This window comes from Eriocheir sinensis, chromosome 2, assembly GCF_024679095.1.
Source record: "Eriocheir sinensis breed Jianghai 21 chromosome 2, ASM2467909v1, whole genome shotgun sequence".
Taxonomy (NCBI): domain Eukaryota; kingdom Metazoa; phylum Arthropoda; class Malacostraca; order Decapoda; family Varunidae; genus Eriocheir; species Eriocheir sinensis.
The window spans coordinates 31,093,609-31,110,513 of NC_066510.1; the positions used below are offsets into that span (position 1 = coordinate 31,093,609).

The 16,905-nt window shown below is 41.2% G+C and overlaps 1 protein-coding gene across 1 annotated transcript; it reads left to right on the forward strand.

Annotated features, from left to right (window-relative positions):
- The first annotated feature begins 1,636 nt into the window (after positions 1-1,636).
- On the forward strand, positions 1,637-13,533 carry LOC127002714 (uncharacterized). The gene is made up of 11 exons (XM_050868798.1): positions 1,637-1,736; positions 4,532-4,671; positions 5,405-5,512; positions 6,328-6,466; positions 6,771-6,905; positions 7,485-7,658; positions 8,451-8,580; positions 8,895-9,007; positions 9,184-9,350; positions 10,358-10,772; positions 11,375-13,533. The coding sequence occupies exons 1-11, from the start codon at positions 1,651-1,653 to the stop codon at positions 11,541-11,543; spliced, it is 1,776 nt and encodes a 591-aa protein (XP_050724755.1). The 5' UTR covers positions 1,637-1,650; the 3' UTR covers positions 11,544-13,533.
- Positions 13,534-16,905: the final 3,372 nt, after the last annotated feature.

The following is a 16,905-nucleotide window of genomic DNA, read 5'->3' on the forward strand; positions in this document are numbered from 1 at the left end:
TGATCTCAAAATATATATTAGAGATCAAAATATTCATTTGAAATCAGCACTAGCTCCTACCGAGATGTGTGAAACTGAAGAAAAGAAGATATTCTACGCCAAACTCGACTCCGTATTAGACCAGTGCCCCACCCACCCAGACATACTCATTGTCGTGGGCGACTTCCTTGCTACTGCTGGCACTGACAGGGTTGGTTACGAGCTTGATCTTTCCTCCTGAATTTTGCAAGAGCCAAGAAGTTGAGAATCGCGGGTTCTTTGTACCAGAGACCGGAGCTGCACCGCTGGGCTTAGTAGCCTATAGCAATGCCGGAGGGGTACCTAAGGAGACTGACCACATTCTTGGAGGATCTTGCAGACCTGCTGAGTTTTCAGAAGTGCTGAGTTCATTGCAACTGATCATAGGCTTGTTATTGAAACACTCGAGATGCAACAATAACTACTGTGTTCCATCTCCAGAGGCTGAAAGACCTGACATGTGCTCAGGAATAGCTATAATGCAGTGACGTACAGTCTCAAATCAGTTAGATGTGCTCAGCACCCTTGAGAACCCTGTAGAACTGTGGGATACCTTCAAACATGAGACCCTTCGAGCTGTAAAGGATCTCGAGTGCATTGGAGAGCGCCCAAGATCTAGGAGAGGATTTGACTCTGGAATTGACGCAGGAGAATAAACTTAAGGAGTGATAAAGCACCTGGCTTCAGTAACAGCAGTGCGGAACTGCTCAAAGCTGGGGATGGAGCCGTGATCCATGGGTTACATGCGGTCTTGATTTCCATAGAGGAATCTGCTGGTACCGTTCGGACCGTTCCTCCTGACTGGAAGAGGGGGTTGGATCACCCCTATCTGCAAAGGGAAAGGGAACCGTCAGGACTGCTACACCTACCGCGGTATTACATTGCTCAGTGTGCCAGGCAAGGTGGTTGCCCAATTGCTGGTAAGATAATTATGAATAGAAGGGGGAGGTACAGAGCTACCTGGCCTAGGATTAGGACATCAGGGCAAGCGAGAAAAAAACTCTGTTTAAAATCATAGACACTACGTGAATCTCTTACGATACAGCTGGCCAAGTGTGTGTGCGACTGTGTGTGTGTGGGAGGGGGGGGGGTCGATAGTTTACTAGGTAAAGGAGGGATGAAAGATCGATCGAGTGATGCTGCAGTTGACTTTTGCATAAGGACTTTGGACAGCACATGGATGAAAGAGTGATGCTGTTTTTTGGTTGAGAGATGGGGACTGAGAAACGAAATATAAAAAGAAGCCAGAAATGAAGCGAAATACTGAAGAAAGGCCAAAAATGTCACAAGAATGAAAGATCGAGTGATGCTGTTTGACTCTTGCATGAGGAATTTGGACAGCACATGGATGAAAGAGAGATGCTGCCATGTGGTTGAGAGATGGGTACTGAGAAACGAAATATAAAAAGAAGCCAGAAATGAAGCGAAATACTGAAGAAAGGCCAAAAATGTCACAAGAATGACCTTCTCCCTTGTTGTTTACCTGCAACAATAAACTATCAATCAATCAAGATCGAGTGATGCTGTTTGACTCTTGCATGAGGAATTTGGACAGCACATGGATGAAAGAGTGATGCTGTTTTTTGGTTGAGAGATGGGGACTGAGAAACGAAATATAAAAAGAAGCCAGAAATGAAGCGAAATACTGAGGAAAGACCAAAAAATGTCACAAGAAGAAGAAGAGGAGGCAGGTGCAGGCGGACCGGGAGGCAGCAGAGGTTCTGTTTCTCGTATTTATTCACTATTGAGCTCCTGTCTGTCTCCATGTCCCTCTCTTTAACGCTTTCTGTTCCTTTTCCCAATTTCTCAGCATAGATCTGTGTCTGCTTGGCTTTCCAGTTTGTGAAGGAAGGACAGTTATGACTTCCACTGTACCCTCCTCCACTTCTTTCCTCCTCCTCCTCCTCCCTCTCTCTCCTCTTTCCTTCACTCTCTTCCCTTTCTCCTCTTCCTCCTTCTTCTTCATTTTTTTTTCATATATCTCTCCAGACTTAAAACTTCTACTCTACCTTCCTCTTCTTTCCTCCAGTCTTTCCTCATCCTCTTCCCTCTTCTCTTTCCTTCACTCTCCCTCCTCTTCCTCCTTCTTCTTCATTTTTTTTTCATATATTTCTCCAGACTTAAAACTTCCACTCTACCTTCCTCTTCTTTCCTCCAGTCTTTCCTCCTCCTCTTCCCTCTTCTCTTTCCTTCACTCTCTTCCCTTCCTCCTCTTCCTCCTTCTTCTTCATTTTTTTTTCATATATTTCTCCAGACTTAAAACTTCCACTCTACCTTCCTCTTCTTTCCTCCAGTCTTTCCTCCTCCTCTTCCCTCTTCTCCCCTTTCCTTCACTCCCTTCCCTTCTCTTCCTCCTTCTTCTTCTTTTTTTTTTCATATATTTCTCCAGACTTAAAACTTCCACTCTACCTTCCTCTTCTTTCCTCCAGTCTTTCCTTCACTCCCTTCCTCCTCTTCCTCCTTCTTCATTTTTTTTTATATATATCTTTATTTCTGGTGTGTGTTCCCAGTTGCTTTGATCTTTACACTCTTTCCTATTAATTTCTGGAAGGTTTGAAGGTTAGTTTAATGCACATATGACAAGAGAAGAATAGTTGGTCGAATAGGAAACGAGATATCAGTGCTTTCATGAATACAATTTTGACCATTACAGACAGGCATTGACACTGGTGACTGGTTAGTTTGGTGCTCATAAAGGCTATTCATTAATTTATTTATTTATGTATATACCGTATTTATTTTTTACGTCTTTGCTTATAATGCCGGTAGGCTTTCTTCAGGGGCCTGGTCATGGCGCACACAATTTTTATAGTGGTACCATTTATTCTCTATGGGTGAAGTATGAAGCTTTTTTCACATGGATGTTGTTAATTTTTTTCTCGACGGAAAACAGCCACAAAAGCACCAGAGGAAACTTGCCACTGAAATTGCACCAAGTTTCACTTTATGACAAAAAAAAAAAAAAAAAAAAAAAAAAAAACTGGATCTGATCCTTTGGTCCTGGATGGGCTGTCTTAACGCCCAGATCTATTTCTAAACTAACGGAACCTCACCTTGACATAATGGATAGTAACCAGTCATCATTAAATAGTAACCTAGTGGTGAAAAATAGTAACCTATCACTGCTGGGGATAGTAACCTATTGCCGCTAAATTGGTCAAGTTGGGGGAATACCCTAAGCTGCATGTGGCCTTGGTATTCATATCCATCCCATTGGGCCCTGAGCCTGTGGCGGATAAGAATTCAATTCCCGGGACACTGGGCCAGGGTGACAGCTGGATAAACACGGTTTGGTAAATTTCAAGTCTTTCACCAACTTCACTGCAGTGGTTGGCATTTCTTATACACCATAACAATGTATTGATCTTTTGTTTTAACCATTTACAATATAAATTATTTGCTTCTTGAATAATTATAATTGTTTTCAAAACTAAAACTCTCAACAAGATTGATTGATGTTCACAGTAATCTGAAAAATTAATAATGTAAATAATGTGTTGTCCCAAGTCACCCAAAAAATAGGAAACATATAATAGGTTATATTTGATTCCTATAAGCATAATTATTTTTGTATAAAAAAATTGACACCAAAGGGGAGCTCGAGTAGAGCAGGGACGTATATATATAAATTTATATGGCTCTGGGGTACAGTACTGGTGCAGCGGGGCTGTGGGTGCAGGGTGGCAGTGGTGAGGGCGGCACCTGTAAACAAAGCATGAAACCGAAAAGTACAAGGCAAGGCAACGGTATCAAGAAACTTAGTTTTGAGTGACTAAGTTGCGAGTTACATTTTGATTACTTGATGTTGTTTAGAGGCCAAGGCCTTACAGTCGTGGTGATCCACTACTGCTCCCCAGTCTAGTGTCCCTTTTCTTGAGGTCCAACTGGTCCGGGATGGAGTTTGAGCCTGCCCTGCTGAGGTGTGTGTAGCCCTGTACTATCTGGTGCACACAAATTTAAACTTTTGTTGAATAATAATAGTTATATTAACCAAAATTGGTTTGTTTATTAATACAAATACACATGTGTGGGAAAATTTGAAAATTCCTGAAAATTCTCAAAATTCCCAGGCCATGAAAATTCCCAGAAACTTTCCCACCCTTTGCTACCTTAATCAAGACTGATGTGAGGCTGCTGCTCTTTAGATTAACAGACCTTTACTTGGTAAGGCGATATGTCAATACATGTTTAATCAACTCCATTAAATAGTGAGTTTTCATCACATTCACCTATGAATCTGTGGACTTATTTCCAACCCACACCAAGACATGCAACACACATCCCACCCACTTGTCGGCCCTTATTTTTTGTGTTGATGAAGTGATAAGTAAGGGCAGATACAGAAGGTAAGCTGTGGTGGTCTGTTGTGGTCTGTTCTCTCCCTCCTGGGTTTAGGGACACCCATCACAGAATCCAAATTTCAGTCAGTGGCATCAAGCAAGTAAGGATGACGTCTGATCAACTCGTACTCTTCCATCTTTTAATCAACTAACTCAATTTTGTTTGCCTTTAGGGTTGTCGGCTTGCTGTTGATTACAATGGCTACAATGACAGCAAGTGTACTCAACAACTTTGCAGACCTGGCTTTGTCCCTCCCCCCTCCCTCCCTTGAAGCAACCATTAAGCAGAACCCAACAGTAGTGGATGCAACAGGTGAGAATGAATTAATGGTTTCCAGTCTGACTTATTCAAACCCATTTTAGATAAGAAAAATTACTGTAAATTCTACAAACAATACTTGGGGAAGTTTGTGGTTCATAGGTATCCCAGTATATTCACAGGCTCTTAGTTAGTTGTTTTTACCTTAAGGGGCTATTACACTGGGCTAATTTTCCGTGGATCTTCAGTCAAACCACGATTTCTGCTAGTGTGGTTCTCATTTGTTTCTTGTTATTGCTGCTGATGATGATGGTGAGTAATACTGTCGTCCTTCGGTGAAATCTACCGTAGCTTTGGAGGATCGTGGACACATCAGAAAACCACGCCAGCGGAAATCGTGGTTTGACTGAAGATCCATGGAAAATTTGCCCAGTGTAATAGCCCCTTTACCCTACCTCACCTTATCTAGTTTTACCCTGCTATCACAAGGAAGTCTTACATTCTCTTGTATATTAAACTAAGAGTGTAAAAGACTGCATGAGTCAATTAAAGTTTCTTGGGAGCTGCTCATTCTCGATCTTTACTTCCCCTTCTTATTGCTTCTACATGAATGCAAATCTTCATGTGCAGACAAAATTGCCTCATTACCCTGTCACCTTTCTTTTCTTCTGAACTGCTTTTGTTTTGTAAGGTGTCCCCATTTTCCATTTTGTTGGCACCATATGACTGTGAAGTTGCAGATCCATGAGAGAAGTTCCCTAATCAGTCAGTCATTCCTGTTTGTTAGGGTATGATGGAAGAACCGCTCTTCAGAAAGCAGTGATGGTGGGAAACCTGCCAGTTGTGAGGCTGCTGCTACAGTATGGCAGCGACCCAAACCTCAGGGCTCAGTCAGGTGAGCTCTGGTCGATGCTATTTTGTTCTTTTTATTTTCAGGGTGTATAGCAAAACATCTGATATAGTATTTGCTTGTTGGTGCCCTAGAAATGTTATTTATTGTTATTTCAGTTGTATTGTTTTATTATTTATTATTAGCCTTCAGACATAGGGGTAAAAGAAACATGTGTCTTTAGTCTGTTGCATGTTACAAGAGACCATAGCCAAAGTATACCCGGTAGCTGCAAGGATCATGTTTCTTAAAGGCCCCTCTAAGCGAGAAAAATGAGAGAAAAAACATCACTCACGCAAACCATTTCATTATATATATCAACGCATTTGCGATCAGTTAATGCATCATCTGTTTTGGGTGATTTATATCATGTCATAAATTTGGCTCGTCGCTGCTACCGAGGTCATATTATACCAACACAAAACCTGATAACACAACTTCAATCATATGCTCTTAAAGGATTTGTTAACACTCAAGCAGCTGGAGCTTGAGACACACACCTGTTACCCACTACCTGTTCTTTGCCAGTCTCGTTTTCATCTCATCATTTTTTTAACCACCTTATGCTATCAGAAGAGGTTTTCACTCGCCTAACTATTTTTTTTCTGCAACCTAACAAAAGGGGGTTTTATCTGTAGCCTACAACAAAAGGAGGGGTGCCAAAATCCCAAAATGAAGAGAGAGAGAGAGAGAGAGAGAGAGAGAGAGAGAGAGAGAGAGAGAGAGAGAGAGAGAGAGAGAGAGAGAGAGAGAGAGAGAGAGAGAGAGAGAGAGAGCAAAAAGGTGGATAGCGAATACAGTAAATTATTTTCTTTGAACAGGGGAAACGGCAGTGCATGTGGCCTGCTGCCGGGGACTCCTGAATATGTTTGTAACACTCCTGAAGCATGGCGGTGACCCCATGGTGGCAGACGGGGCTGGCAGAGTGGCCATTCATTGTGCCGCCATCGCTGGCTCAATGTAAGATGACCCTGATGAGTAATGAATCTGGCATGCATCATATTCTTACTGAGTCATTATGTCAAAGACTTAATATCTTCACCTTGATGAACATAATGTCTTGTCAAATGTGATTGACTGGCTGGCTATACAGTTTACTCAAATTCAAATTTTTTATGAGTTCTATGAAATCATTAAGTCATTCATTCATTCATCTACCTATTTACTAAGTCAGTTTGGCTAAATATCTTACTATAGATAACAAAGTATTGTATGCACTGGAGGATGTAGAAATATATACCGTATATTTTTTTCCCATGGTCAGGTTGTTGGTTCAATATCTGGCAGAAGTTTGTGAGGTTAATCTGGAGGCTGAGGATGCTCGAGGCTCCACCCCTCTTCACATTGCTGCATCCTGTGGTCACCTCTCACTTGTGGAGTACCTCGTCAGGACCAAAAAGTATTTATTGATTAAGATCATTGTGATTTCCCTTGTATTTACCTAGTTCTTTTTTCTTTTCTTTTTTTTTTTCTTTTTTTTTTACGTTGTTGCCTATTGCGCCGGTAGGCATCTTCCCGGTGGGGCCTGATGGTCAGCCCAAGGCTTCTTCCAGGTGGGGCCTGATGGTCGGCCCAGCCCATTCTGGCGCAGGCGAGTGTCTATAGTGGCGCCATCTTGCTCCCCTGTTCCATAAAAACATCTTTTCTATCAGTTCTATCTACTCCAATCCCCCTGAATACTGCAGTTGTGTCACTCTTCTCTCTTTTCATTATGGCAGCCCCAACTTTTCCATTCTTTTCTCTTACAGCAAGCCATCCAGTTTGATGGATTCAAAATTGGCCAAAAAAAAGTTTAAATCTTCTTCAGCTTTGGTAATCTAACCCATACTCCTAGCGAATTGAAATATAGTTGCAATCTTGAAAATAATGAAAGTAACAGCAGCAACAACAAAAACAACAATAATACTAGTAGCATTAACAATAAACATCATTATAGTAATAATGGTTGAGGTTGTACTACCAATTAATCCCTCTTCAGAGTGGGCAGGACCAAAGTGGACAGTGATGGCAACACAGCGCTTCATTCAGGAGCAGTTGGAGGAGTGTCTGGAGTGTGCTGGGCAGTGCTGTACCCAGGGGCCGAACACCTCCTCACCACCACTAATGCAGCCGGCCTCACGCCTGCCCAGGTGGCCCATGCTTCCATATCTGTGTTAGTGTTTCTAGTCAAGCATCATGTCATGTGGCTAATGCCAAAATTATGTACAGGAAGGGTCTATCTACCAGTTTATATAGTGTAATGATACAAAAGCTTTCTTCCAGTGAAAAATCAGTATTTGAAAGAATCCAAGTGTTATTGTAAAAAGTTGCTATTTATTCAAGTTGCCATTATTTTGGAAGTCATTAAAGGTAAGATCTTACTGTACTTTGGGAATTAAAATCCCTGCATGTTTAACCCAACTGCCATTGGGCACACATCTGTAATCCCCCACTTACTTAACTGATACCACCCATGTATTTCTTTTAGTTTTTAACTGAGGCAGGTCGCCCACCTGTGAAAGTACATTCTAGGCTATTTTTTTTGCCATCAGTGACTGCTTTGTACAGGTGGGGAATCAAAACACACGATATGACTGGGTCAGGAACTTCATCCTCCTGTAGCATGGCAGCCACATACTCGTCAGTTGATTTTTTCTTTATTTATTTATTTTTTTTTTTACAGCAAAGGAAACAGCTCAAGGGCAAAAAAAAGGAAACTATATATAATGAAAAAAAAGTCTGCTACTCGCTGCTCCTATAGAGGAGTTAAGATGAGTGGCCGAAAGATAGGTCAATTTCTGGAGGAGAGGTGTCTTGAATAGTTGACACATATGTACTTAAGTTAAACAGACATCTTTCATGTTTTATTATATATTTGCATGGCTTTCATAGTCATCATTGCTGCCCTATACCTCTATTATTTTATTTCAGTTTTAAACAGTTTGCACTTTTAATTTGTTTCCAGCTCTCCTGACTGTCGGCGATGGATTGACAGGTGGACACGGCAGTACGAGCGTAGTGCAGCAGTGGAGTCCCCTCGCTGGCCTTGGCTTATCCAGCTCTTCACTCCATTCACAATATTTTATGTAGGAATTGTAAGTGTCATACCTGTGTTTAAATTAATAAAAAAATAGAATCATCTTTCGAAAGTGTGGACGAAATACTAGAAAATATGGGGAAGAGTTACCATAGGAATGTTCTTTAGGCGCAGTGCAAAAAATGAAGGGTATAGTCTTTTGCTGTTGTTTTATCCAATTTACTTTATAATCACAAAACTCTTAGTTCACAGGGAAAGACGTTGAAATAGTTTATACATTTGATTGAAATTTGAAGGAAGGCTCTGAAGTAGTAAATAAGAAAGTAATGGCGAGGGTCTTTGGATCAGAATTTAGATGTGTACCGTTTGCAGCTTCTGTCAGTGTTTGTGTTGCCGCACCACCAGTGGATGGTTGGTGTGCCGGTGTTTATAGTGGCCCTCACAGTCATGGCCCGACAGCAGCACCGCCTAAAACACCCTATCAGGTTAGTTAGACTGTCATTATCATCATCATCATCCTTTCTTCTCAGTTAGGGTTGAAAATTGAAGTAAATATATAGGGAGACTTCTTTCTTAGATGCCAGCTTGCACTTACCTGAAAGGACATACAACATGATATTTCACATGAATCTTTAATAACTGAATCTTATAAATTTTGCAGGTGGCCTAATCCAATATACCTGGGAGCTTATGGGGGTGGGCTGTTTTCCACGCTGGCATGCTATGCAGCCGGCATCAAAGCACACCAGCATCAGCCCCTTCTGCTCTCCCTGCTCATGTGGACAGTTGTGTTGATCCACTTGTTCATCTTCTACAAACTAGTCACAGGTCTGGATTCTGAAAACACACACACACACACACACATAAAGAGCAGAACATTGATTTCAAATTAATACAAATAAACTGTGTGTATTTATCAAGTATACAGGATTTGAACTCAGCTCATTTTGTTTCCATATCTGCTTCTATTCAACTTTCCCTTAATTTCATTGATCTTCTTAGCTTTAATTACCTTTATGTCCAGACTATTCTTTAATATCAATGATTCTATTAGGAAGACAGACTCTTTTGTATCCTTTCTGCATCTTGCTTTCCTCAACTTATGTTCATGTCTCCTTGTCCATCCACTATCCCTTACCAGCAAGTTTTCCCTGTCTACATGCTCCAGGCCCTTTGCATGTTTTAATGTCATGTGATTAAAGTAAAAGTAAAGTTGCAGGCATACGCTATAGCTGCACGTGGCCTTGATGCCCATCTTCGTCACCTTGGCCCTTGAGCCTCAGATGGGATGAACCCATTACCTCAGGACACGGTTGGTGTGACATCTGGGTTACCGCAATTTACCTTTCCTAGGTTTCCCCAGGTATACATTTATCGACCAGCCTGAAAGGGAGGATGAACAGCCCGGTATGCTGTATGCCAACTGCCCAGGCTGGGATTCAAACCCAGGCCTGCTGATTCATAGCTATGCACATTAACCACTGCACCACATATGATTTAAGTCATCTCTATCTTCTTACAATGTAGGCAGCATTATTTTCCAGTTTCATTGTAGTGCAGTTCTCTTATTAAGTCTGGTTTAAATTTTGTTATCTCTTTATACTTTCCAGCTTGTGTATGTTTTATTTTGTTTTTCAGGCAAGGTGACCACACCACATTTTTGATCTTATCATAGATGTTATCAATGTTTTCAGCATATCAGCCATGTAGTTAAATGCCACGTTGATATTTTTATCATGAGAAAAGTGTCATAAATCTATTCTAATTCTGATATTCAGTATGTATCACCTTCCCAAATTTATCTTGGTTTATTTGGAGGCAATTTGCTCTTTTAGGTGACCCTGGCATTGTGCGGGCAGAGGGACCACTTAGGGAGGTGTTAAGAGGAGTTGGTGAGGGCATTGTGAAAGGATACTGCTCAGAGTGCCAGCTGGCCTCCCCTCCCCTAGCCCATCACTGCCGCCTCTGTGTTGCATGCCATCACCAGACCGACCACCACTGTTTATTCCTCAATACGTGCATTGCTGCCAACAACCATTGGTACTTTGTGGTGTTCATCATGACCAACATCATCCTCATGACTGGGTTCCTGGGTGCTGCCTACACAGCCACCGTGCCACCAGGAGTACAGGGGGACTGGGTGGATAGACTCACAGCCCATGTCCACAATTTGCTCAATGAAGACATGTGGACAGTCCTCATGGCTGTGTGCAATGAAGCTTCCCTAATTTGGGCATTTTATCTTCTCAAGTGAGTATTCATATTGCAAAACCTTATGCTGTGCTCACATGTAGCAGATAAGGTCAGAGTCAACATGGTTAAACATAGATTCTTAACTGAATGGCTAGTTTTGTGGAACACTGATGCAAGACGTGTGAAGCTGCAGTGAGAGAGCAACTGGCCAAAGCGATGATCAGATATTCTCCAGAGGATGTGGTGCTATGAATATCTAGGTACAAACAGCTGCTTTTGATATCTGACCCTGGTAGCATACAGTGTTACTTTGGTGAACAAAAGTATCTTGACTATTGATATTTAATGTGACATCTTAGGTTTCATTGAGGTTAGAAGGACAGATGAGGCTTTTATACTACAGATGGTCCTTAATTTTACAGACTTAAAGGGGTAAGAGGTTGTCTGAAAAAGAAAGGATTTAGCAGGGAGCTTAAATAAATTTTTCAGGAGCAGCAAAAGAGATGTGGTACAAAAATGAAAAATGTCTTCACTTTAGATCCATTGCAAGTAGTCTGGTGTTCCCTTTGTCTTTACTCCTATCTAAAAGGTGGGCCATGCCACCTTCAGGATTATAAAAGAAACTTTCGTTACTAATAGTTGCATGTCTTTACCTCCAGCACCCAGTTCCAGGTGGTGGGATCTCAGCAAACAACACTGTGTCGCCTCAAGCTAGGGAGCCCCCTCACCAAACCAACCTTGATGGAGAAAACGAAGAACTTTTGGAGCTTTCTTCTACGGGGCCGAGTCCCCCTCAGCAATCAGACTCATTACTTCAATCCGGTGTAGAATTTTGTCCTAGTTACTGAGGCATTTATTGTGTTTATTTACAGAGTAATATAGCATCTTTATTGCAGTTAGAATATTGGCAATGTCACCTTCATTGAACATAGTGATGGCCTTAATTCATAGTTTGTCACAGTTTCCCAGCAAGGATCATTCCAGATTGTGACATTTGGCACTTCTATTGCCTGCAGAACTAAGTGTTGTGTACAGCTGCCTTGAGTGAATTTGCTAGTATGAATGGTATGTCACATTTCTATTTGTAAGGATTCAAGTAGCACCAGTCCAGTTCATGAGACATGAATAGGAATATTCCTGATTTTAAAGCTCCAATGTGTTGTGAGTGCTATATTCAAGTGTACATCCTAATCAAGTCAGTTATCAAGTATCAAACCAGCATGGTAATCTCTATCAAACTGTCAATTTTATCAGCAACATTAAATCAATTAGTGCATAAGAGTACAGAAAATAATTTTTTATTGTGATGCAAAAGCTATACTTTTGAAAAATGCTAGCCGTTGAGGCCACATTTCTCTTTATAAATTTTAAACAACTAAGAAAGATTAGGGGCTAAGACCCCTCATAGATTATGTTTTACCCAAGACATAGTTCAAGATGGTCACATAACCTGCCTGTATAACAAATAGAGTCGCTAATGGTGATGAGCAAACTGAAGAGCAAGTGAAGATTATTAAGTAATCTCCATAACCAGGTGGCTAAGACTGTACACCTCAGTTTGGGTTACAAGAGAGTGCTACCTCTCGCCGAAAAGTCACCATGAACTGGGATTGACCTCCCACAGCTCGGTCACGAGGCAAGCACCCAACCCACTGTGCCACTTGGCCCCCTAAACTAAAGAACAAAGTGTTATAGTGTTGTTGTTGTTTTTTTTTTTTTTGTTTTTTTTTTTTTCATTACCATGAATGTGACAATGTAAGGAGAATTTTAGGTAGGATAGCTTTACTTAGAGGACCATCAGGAAAAAAGAACCTCCAAAAAAAAGGGGTGGGAATAAACAAAACTAGACAGGCATATGACTAGGATTTACAATGTGGCAGTCACCAGTGGCTTTTGAGACCTTAGTAAAAAGTAACCCGTTCTGCACCAGTAATTGGTGTGTACCAAGCTTTGGCCTAATTCTGTGCTGTCTTCTCCAAAGTCAGCAGCTACAGCCAAATGACAGACATGCAAACAAGGTGAACCATGAATATGGGACACAGATCAGTCTGAGTTTGTACTACATTTAGCCCTTGTGTGAAAAGGAAAGGAATCCATACCCACCACAGACTTCAAGGCCAAAGTGACATAGTTTAGTAATGAAGTAAGCTACCAATAGGGGTATACCCTCCCCCCAAATTTACCATTTGTGGCTGACAGTCTGGTTGCACTCATATCTATTATTGCAGCACATGACTATGGCGTGCATTATCATGCTTTGGCAACTTGCTGCATATCCAATTTCATGGATAATATCCGAGGATGAAGGTGACAGCTGAGAGTTATTGAAAAATAGGGGATAGGTGTTTGGAAAATTGTGTTAATAGGTGGAGAAGTTGATATTTTGAGGTGTTGAAGGACACAAGTTCCTCTTGTCCTATTCAGAAATGATAGCAAGGTCTGAGATTAAGTGTTCTGCAGCCTCCATCCCAGAATTGTGTCGTTCTTGTTGGGAGGGTCTTTTGTCAAAAGATGTTGAGTAATGCAGAGTAGAGTCATCAGTGTAAGAGTGGATTTGCAACTCAAAATCAACTATGATTGACAGCATTTGTCATTGTCGCCTGTATATTATTGATGCTGGCAACTGTTTCCTCTGTGTAGGCTATCATGTCACATCCATGAAATCAGACATGCAGTGTGACAACAGGTTGCTAGAGTACAATAATGCACACCTCAGATGTGTGCTCTGTGCCAATAGTCATTTTGAGGGACCAACATTTGCCTAATTTTGTTAACTGGTTTTCACTTCATTAAATCTTTGTCATAACTTACTCTGGTCTCCAGTCTTTTTTATTTGTTTTTGTTTTTTTCTTTATTTGATTGTTTTGTAAGCCCTCCATAAAGTGGGCTGCTGGTCAGAGATTGTTCTGATCTTAAGAGAGAAGGATATTCATTGGTATTTATCACTTGACTTGTAATCCATTAATACATAAGACATGGCATACTCATCCTAGACTGTTGTGGTCACATCCATCTTTCCCATTGTATTTTGTTTTATTTAACTTTACCATTTTCACCAACACTGGCCTCAACTTGCCTGTGCCAATATATTTTTTTAATCATCTCATCAGCTTAAGATTAGAGGATTCATATTTATAAATTGTCATGCAGTCTTTAAGTGCCTCTGTTTTTTGTTTGTTTGTTTCCTTTATATTTATTTTTCATTTATCTTAACCCCCATGGCGTCGGAACATTTCCCACCCGTGACCCCCCCCAGCGTCGGCACTTTTCAAATTTTTTTTTCTCCCATTATGTCAGAAATGCTGAAAAAACATAGGTTTAAGTCATGAAAAGTGTCAAAAATGACATCTGAGTCACGGTGTGTGTCGTAAATTGTCGCGTCGTATATGTACGACGCCGACGCTGTGAGGGTTAAGGCTGTAAAAAATCCCTCTGATGTTGACTCTGCCTGAGAGGAGGAGATGAGAGATAACACTCAAGTGGAGCCAAGTGAACAGTAACAGTCTCCTCCTTCTGAGTTGATTTGTTGTAGCATATTGCTCCTGTACTTTCTTCCTCTGATTTACTGGTGCAGTTTCCTTTTAAGTTATATCAGAATCACAGGACACCAAAGTTTCATATGTTGCCAAAAAAGTGTAATGAATCAGATGAATTAATATTCATTGACTGAAACAGGACAGCCAATAAGATACAATGTTTCTGGATGTGCTCTCACTTTGCTTCATATTACAAAAATAAAATAGTGTGATGGTTTACTTAGTGATAACAGCTCTCCTGTGCTGTGTGTATTGTGAGCAGGGTAAGAAGTCATTTGCAGTCTCCACAGACTACTCAGTGCCTGTGAGAGGAGGGCCTCAGGAGCAGTGAGAGAACTTGAAGAGACTTTCACCATGCAAGAACTCTCCAGTATTTTCTTCATTAACGAGATGAGAAGAGTGGTGGGATATCCCAAATTTGAGAAGATTTTTTTGTTTTCAAGTGCTTCATCATACTGATCCTCAACAAGAGCTGACTTTTATGTAAGTAATATGAAGTATTTACCTTTCTTATCATCCACAAGCAAGGTATAAACAGCATGCCCATTTTACATGACCATTATAGACTAAGAAGCTCACAGTCTACAGAAATCCAGGTATCTCAATATATTCAATCTTGTCAAGTCTCCCTGTTCTATAAAGGTCTGCAGTTTATACCTAGCTTCTACTTGTCAGTTTTTATGTATTTTGTGTTCTAACCTTCTCCTAGAATGTCACTTGTTTTGATATTTGTTTTCATGGTTGCAGCTACATTTACAGAGAGCATCTAGTGCCTCTTTTAGCAGTAAACATGTCAGCACACTAACTCATCCTTTGCAGTTTGAAGAGTTTCATATTTAAAGATATCTCACACTTCTACAGGGTTCTAAAGAGTGCCAAGCACATATGAACCAATTTGAGACTCACTGCATACTCATGAACTAAGTAACGGGGAGCATATGCCCAGGGCTGTGTCGCTTCACTCACTCGCCGCCTCCACTACCAACATTCCCCCTAAGTAAGCTCCCAGGCAGCTGCCCTATCCATCCCAAGTCCATCCTGGCCAGATTGATTGACTTGCCCCAGCCATGTGTTAAGTGGGTGTCCCCTTCGTCTCTGCTCAGGGTTGCCTCGTACAGAAACAACCCTAGGAGTGGGATTGACGTCCAGGAGGCGTGCCATGTGCCCATAGGCTGGTAAGAGGACTGGATTCAGTTTCATTGCATAGTCGCTGGTTCTACATGAAGTCAGTCCAGTGATACCCCATGATCCTGCGAAGGCACTTGGTACCAAAGGTATTTACATGCCTCTCCAAGTCACTAATCACTGTCATGTCTCAAGAGCCATACAGTAAGACAGGAAGCACAAGTGACTGAAAAATTCAAATCTTTGTCCACCTGCATAGATATCGACATCATATGCTCTTATTTAGCTTGAGTCCATAACAGTGTGGGCCAGGTCAATCTGTCAAGTGACTTCCTAGTAAGACCTACCATTGTGTGTGAAACTTTTGGTGACATCTATATCCTCACCACATGCATGGACAGAGTGAACTGTGTCATCCAGCAGCTTATGTTATGATCTAGGGGCCATTCTTACAGTCGTTTCCGAATGTTCGGAAGACGGTCCCTAACACGTTCGGGTGGCTTCTACAGTAGTAGTAGTATAGTTGTAGTAGTATTAGTAGTAGCAGTACAAGTACGACTACTACTACTGTAGAAGCCACCCGAACGTGTTAGGGACCATCTTCCGAACATTCGGAGATGACTGTGAGAATGGCCCCAGGTGTATTAGTTCACATGGCAGAACCTTGATTATGGCCCAGGAGACCTTCAAACATACTTATGAGCACACCAGATGTTTTAAGTTTTCAAGATCAAACACAATGATTACATCTTGAAAACATGAAACGAATGTAGCAATAAGTTTGTGATCAGCTCCACACTCTGGAAAACCCTGTAGCAAGTACTTACTAAGCTATCCTTCCACATTGCTATACCATGTCCAGCAGTGCAGCTCTGGTCTCTGATACCAAGAACCTGCAAAGGTCAACCTTCCGAGTCTTGAAAAGGTGTTTGGGATGCTCTCTCTATAGACAAAACAGTATATACATAGAAGTATTAACATCACTGAGCTCAGAGCACACTTGCAGATCTGACTGAAGAGTGTTGGCCCTTGCAGAGGAGTGGATGCCATTACAAAATAGCACTGGCCGTTCAGTGCATTAGTTTTTTTCATGAATACAAAAAACTTTGTAAAAATAGGTTAAATATAAATACTCAAACTTGTGCATACAAAACACTCCTAACAAGAAAATGCTGTTTGATCACAAGCTGTGGAATTTGCTCCCACTTAGCTGCATCAAATACTCTGTGCCAGTTGTTAAGCCATCCCAAGAAGTACACTATTTTAGGCAGGCAATAAAATCACAGTAAGACTGTGGCAAACACAAGACTAAGAAAGGAGCAGCAGCAGCTACAACAGCAACAGCACTAGTCTTAGGGCAGAATAATAGTACAATGTTCACTTAAATAGTGTCATGTTATTTGTGTAAATGCTTGTAAATACACTCGACCCTCAATTTCCCGGGTATCGGATTTCCCAGACAAAATCCAGGGTCCAGCAATTGTTGGACATATGTGGCCTTGAGCCAAGTCTGGGAACCAAAATAGAAT